This window comes from Acipenser ruthenus, chromosome 45, assembly GCF_902713425.1.
Source record: "Acipenser ruthenus chromosome 45, fAciRut3.2 maternal haplotype, whole genome shotgun sequence".
NCBI lineage: Eukaryota > Metazoa > Chordata > Actinopteri > Acipenseriformes > Acipenseridae > Acipenser > Acipenser ruthenus.
In genome coordinates this window covers 5,187,878-5,193,472 of record NC_081233.1, presented here as the reverse complement: position 1 = coordinate 5,193,472, position 5,595 = coordinate 5,187,878, and the positions used below count along the sequence as shown (strand labels likewise).

The 5,595-nt window shown below is 42.1% G+C and overlaps 1 protein-coding gene across 1 annotated transcript; it reads right to left on the bottom strand.

The window, feature by feature from the left end:
* Window positions 1-294: 294 nt before the first annotated feature.
* On the bottom strand, window positions 295-3,965 carry LOC131720898 (tubulin alpha chain-like). Its single transcript, XM_059013313.1, has 4 exons — window positions 3,825-3,965; window positions 1,924-2,146; window positions 1,670-1,818; window positions 295-1,516 (listed from the first exon to the last, which is right to left on the bottom strand). Exons 1-4 carry the CDS (start codon window positions 3,825-3,827, stop codon window positions 536-538), a joined length of 1,356 nt encoding a protein of 451 aa, XP_058869296.1. The 5' UTR covers window positions 3,828-3,965; the 3' UTR covers window positions 295-535.
* Window positions 3,966-5,595: the final 1,630 nt, after the last annotated feature.

The following is a 5,595-nucleotide window of genomic DNA, read 5'->3' as shown; positions in this document are numbered from 1 at the left end:
TTTGTATGTTTGGAGGGTCTTGGTGTGTTACACTTTGGGCTTTCAGATGATTCAATACATAGACCAATTAAAACAGCATAATTCTCATGAATTATTTTGGTTCCAAATTGTAGAAAGTGATGTCAAGAATGGGTGTTAATACTAATGTAATAAATATGTTTTGAGGGGGATATGACAGTAGTGTATCCTGTTCTGTTAATATCTGCTTTATACCTTCCAGTCACTAGCGTTGGCCTTTGACCTTTTACCTTTCATTTGACCATCTACTCGAAATAAACTAAAACACAATATTGATTTGTTTTAGGTTGGCTTTATTGCAGTAATGGACAAGACATGAAAGCAATGCGAAATGATCACAGATCTCAACATTGAAATAATACCAATCTTGTAAAGAGGGTTACTTCTTGAAGACAGAAATTTCTTTCATACCATTTTGGTATGAACTATTTTTTCACCTTGTTCACACTGATGAAGTAAAAGCAGTTGTGTTCTAACAGACAGCAGTGATGAAGGACATGATTCATAAGCAACCAGCTTAATACTCCTCTCCTTCCTCCTCTCCCTCTCCCTCAATGGAGTCGACGCCCACTTCTTCATAGTCCTTCTCCAGGGCGGCCATGTCCTCTCGGGCCTCCGAGAACTCTCCTTCCTCCATACCCTCCCCCACGTACCAGTGGACGAAGGCCCGCTTGGCGTACATCAGGTCAAACTTGTGGTCCAGCCGTGCCCAGGCCTCAGCGATGGCGGTGGTATTGCTCAGCATACACACTGCCCTCTGAACCTTGGCCAGGTCGCCCCCAGGAACCACAGTGGGAGGCTGGTAGTTGATACCAACTTTGAAACCAGTTGGGCACCAGTCCACAAACTGGATGCTACGTTTGGTCTTGATGGTGGCAATAGCAGCGTTGACATCTTTGGGCACCACGTCACCACGATACAGCAGGCAGCAGGCCATGTACTTGCCGTGACGGGGGTCACATTTGACCATCTGGTTGGCTGGCTCAAAGCAGGCGTTGGTGATCTCAGACACAGAAAGCTGCTCATGGTAGGCTTTCTCGGCTGAGATGACTGGGGCGTAGGTGGCCAGGGGGAAGTGGATACGGGGGTAGGGCACCAAGTTGGTCTGGAACTCTGTCAGATCAACATTCAGGGCACCGTCGAATCGGAGGGAGGCTGTGATGGAGGACACAATCTGGCTGATAAGCCTGTTCAGGTTGGCGTAGGAGGGACGCTCAATATCAAGGTTCCTGCGGCAGATGTCATAGATGGCCTCATTGTCTACCATGAAGGCACAGTCGGAGTGCTCCAGGGTGGTGTGGGTGGTCAGGATGGAGTTGTAGGGCTCCACCACAGCTGTGGAGACCTGGGGGGCTGGGTAGATGGAGAACTCCAGCTTGGACTTCTTGCCGTAGTCCACAGACAGGCGTTCCATCAGCAGGGAGGTGAAACCAGAACCCGTACCACCTCCAAAGCTGTGGAAGACCAGGAAACCCTGGAGACCTGTGCACTGGTCAGCCTGGGGAGAGAAACATTATCATTAGAAATGCAAGTTAACAGAACAAATATCTAGTCATTTAAGATGTATTTTACATCAAAGCTTTCCTGCATAACCTCATTTAAAAAGTATTGCAGTTCAGTAAATTGTCACTAAACACATTGAGCTGCCCACCAGTTTGCGGATCCTGTCCAGAACCAGGTCGATGATCTCTTTGCCGATGGTGTAGTGCCCACGGGCGTAGTTGTTAGCAGCATCCTCCTTGCCAGTGATGAGCTGCTCAGGGTGGAACAGCTGGCGGTAGGTACCAGTGCGCACCTCATCTGAGAGAGACAGGAATAAAGGCCTGTTAGCAAAGCCTGCTCTGGATGAGGGAGGAAGGTAAACACACAGCACAGAAACATTCTGAGAGAAAACAGAAAGCTTGCCTATGACTGTTGGCTCGAGATCTACAAAGACAGCTCTGGGGACGTGCTTGCCGGCTCCAGTCTCGCTGAAGAAGGTGTTGAAGGAGTCGTCCCCTCCTCCGATGGTCTTGTCACTGGGCATCGTCCCTTCAGGCTGGATGCCGTGCTCCAGGCAGTAGAGCTCCCAGCAGGCATTGCCGATCTGGGCACCAGCCTGGCCAACGTGGATGGAGATGCACTCACGCTGTGGGGGACAAAAGAATGTATTGTAAAACAGCGTGTATGGTTGTAAGTCATTCTAAATGTAGTCAAATCAAAGTATACCAATACCTAATATTTTTACACTGCAGGTGCAGTCCTTCATGGGCACACTATTCACCATATTTTCAACATAAAATAATTGCTGGCATCATTTCCATATTATCAAAAAACAAATTCCTTTTAGCACAAGTATGTTAGCAAGTTCTAGCCAAGGATCCACACTGTGGAGGGAGATAGGGTTATGAAACCGAGTTTTTACCTGTTTAAATCATGTTGTTGACTCCATAAAAAGCCTTAAGATTTAAGCAATTCCATACAATGTGATCAAGGTAGCCTCAGCATCAGGGCTTTTTAAAACCGGAGGAAATCAAAGTATTTATGTTTCTCATCTTGCCTACACATGCCTTATTCACTTGTTTTTTATTGTGTTTGTTTAAAGTTTTAAGCTAGATTACTGTCCATTGTGACAATAGGTAAGTCATATAAATAGTAAGATCAGTTTCAACATATATTGAAATGTTTCAAAATGAGGCTTTCCAAGTACCGATGACATCAGCTCTTATGTAAGAGGATTACATCTGTACCTCCCTCCCCTTTCCCCTGCTTGTCTTTGCAGTCAGCCCTGCAGTCACACAGTCTGAACCGAAGGCTGGCATTTTAAGTAGCAACTCTGTATGTGCATTGCCACATGTCTTATCTAAACTCATTACTGATAAATTCTAGGTTGCTCCAGTGTTTAATTACTAGACAATAATGAGCTACCGGTACATCTAGCACATTTCTGAAACATAAAATCAATTGCCTGGTGTAATGTGCCTTGTACTGTCTGTGGCCAATGCTGCATCGTTTCTGCTCTCTCCTCAGGGTGGAAAAAACCCTATAGAGTCCGAGACTCTATCTAGGTCAGACAGCACTGTGACATTGCGCTTGAAAATGTAGACATTTCCTGATTACAACCCAGGCAATGAACTGCAGGGATTTTAAAAGGTTTGTAACAGGAAGCAAACATCGATTTACACTATGGTCTAACAAACGTTGTACCAAATAGGAGAACACAAAATGGTATTTTTTTAACGCTGTGCCATTACAGCATATTTTAATCGGCACCCCGTTGGCTGAATGAAAGAAACGCCAGCTTCATTTTTTTTTTTTTTAAATCACCACATCAAACAATTTCCTCCCGAGCCGGGAATGGCTTTGTCATGAATATGGAGGAAGAGCTGCCGCTCGCCCCTTTAATCATGCATTGTCCCCAATGTACATTTTAATCGGGATTATTTTGATACTGTATAAGAAAATAACACAAGCAGATGGGTGGCACTGCAGTACGGCACGATGAAGCTTTAACCTAGGTTCATTTTACATGTAATTCACGCCAGCAAATGCTTTGCAACTGAAACCATACAAGAAGCCAAAGCTTGTATCCGTGGCGCTTAAAGTGCAGTATTCGTTTTTGTACACATCTACAGTATTTCTGCAAGGTGCTAACAACATAGCTGCAGCTACCTGAACGCTTCTTTGTAATAATAATACAACGACTTATCCATACAATAATCTAAATAGCGTCAAATTAACGAAAGTTAACAGCATTACCTTTAAAATGACACACAAGCCTAACTGAGACTAGTTTAAGACAAGTGAAATACAGATGAAGTACTTACCATGATGACTGCTTTAGAGAAAAATAAGGAGGAGAGAAAAAAATAGAATCTAAAATAACGTTACCCTCTTCGACAGCAAAGAGTCGGTGTAAGTAACTGGCGTTTTGAGGCGCGGTGTAGCTTTATAAACCACTGGCGTGCCTGTCCGACATAAATTAATATATTATTATAATTAGAAAGCCTGAGAGCCAACGGTTAGAGGAAGATGCCACGCGATTATATATTAGTATAATAAGTATGTTGTATGCACCAGTAGTAGCCGGTATCGCTGTATAAATTAATATATTAATCAAATTAGAGCTCGGGGCGCAGCAGACTGCTGAGCCTGTTTGATTATTATAAGCAGTTTTCGGTGCTGTTACGGGCAGGAATCTGATTAACCAAATTTTTTAAAATCATTATTTTAAAAGGTGTTAAATAATATAAATGCTACACGTGTATTATTTATTTTGTCCATCAATTTTGTGTATTTATCAAACTGGAAAATAATTATTAAGTGTAATTATTATTATTATTATTATTATTATTATAATAATAATAATAATAATAATAATAATAATAATAATAATAATAATAATTTATAAAGTGCCGAGTAGGCACGCGGAGAAACATAACAAAAATTCAGATTATTCACTATTATTCAACATTTAGTCAGGCATTGTTTTGCAAATCAAATGTGTTTTAACCCAGTTACCACATTTGGAAAGGCTACTGTAACCCACTTTCTGGAATGTTCAAACACTGCCAGAGTCACTGCAGCAAAAATCTGCAGACTGAGAGAGACTGCGGCGCTTCTTTAGTTTCTGACAGAGGAGGCATTACACTGGCTGGGTGTGTTACTGGAGCAGTTTGAAAGCGTTGCATTTCATTTTCAGGGGTTCTGCTAATGATAAGCCTGTGCTAAGGTGCTTCCAGTTCAGGAGCTTCTCTTCAGTTCTTGTCTGCCACAGACATCTACAACACCAGCTAAATCAGAAGTGTCTCACAGAAGAAAGAGCCAGCGCCCAGTCATCCAGTGATGCAGTGAGCTGCCACTGTTGCCTTTTATTTTGCTGGCAATATACTGCTCTGCTCTTCTGTAAAGACTGTTTTCCTTGATAATTGATTTACCGGTAATTCAGATATTAAATACACCACTGACATTTTGGATGTTGATGGGAACTTCCTTGCATATAACAGCCTAATAGAAAATACCAAAGCCGTATTATATCAAAGCTAATGCTAACTACAATGTAATCAAGGAAATTGAACCTAAAATAGATGGAGTAACATTGCAATCTGTTAATGCAACAATCATTTTGTAAGAAAATACTTCAACTCCAAAATAATAACACAAGCAAATAATGTGTGTGGCAGAACATCTTGGATGTACCAGAGGAGAATGATTGCATGAGAGCATGGACGTCCCCTTTAAATGGCAGCAGTGTGGAGTAGTGGTTAGGGCTCTGGACTCTTGACCGGAGGGTCATGGGTTCAATCCCAGGTGGGGGACGCTGCTGCTGTACCCTTAAGCAAGGTACTTTACCTAAAAATTTCTTCAGTAAAAACCCAACTATATAAATTGGTAATTGTATGTCAAAATAATGTGATATCTTGTAACAATTGTAAGTCGCCCTGGATAAGGGCGTCAGCTAATAAATAAATCATAATAATAATGAGAGTGTGGACATCCCCTTTAAATTCCCAGTTCTAAATAAAGTCAAGGAAATTCACTTCAGTATGCTACATAGGATCTACCCAACCAACCTAAAGAGAAGCCAGTTTTTTATAA

What these genes read in the sequence shown, in the direction of transcription:
- LOC131720898 (XM_059013313.1), bottom strand. An exon ending in TCTCGAGCCAACAGTCATAG is followed by an intron (nt 1,819 to 1,923) that starts GCAAGCTTTCTG and finishes TGTCTCTCTCAG; the next exon opens with ATGAGGTGCGCACTGGTACC. An exon ending in TGGACAGGATCCGCAAACTG is followed by an intron (nt 1,517 to 1,669) that starts GTGGGCAGCTCA and finishes TTCTCTCCCCAG; the next exon opens with GCTGACCAGTGCACAGGTCT.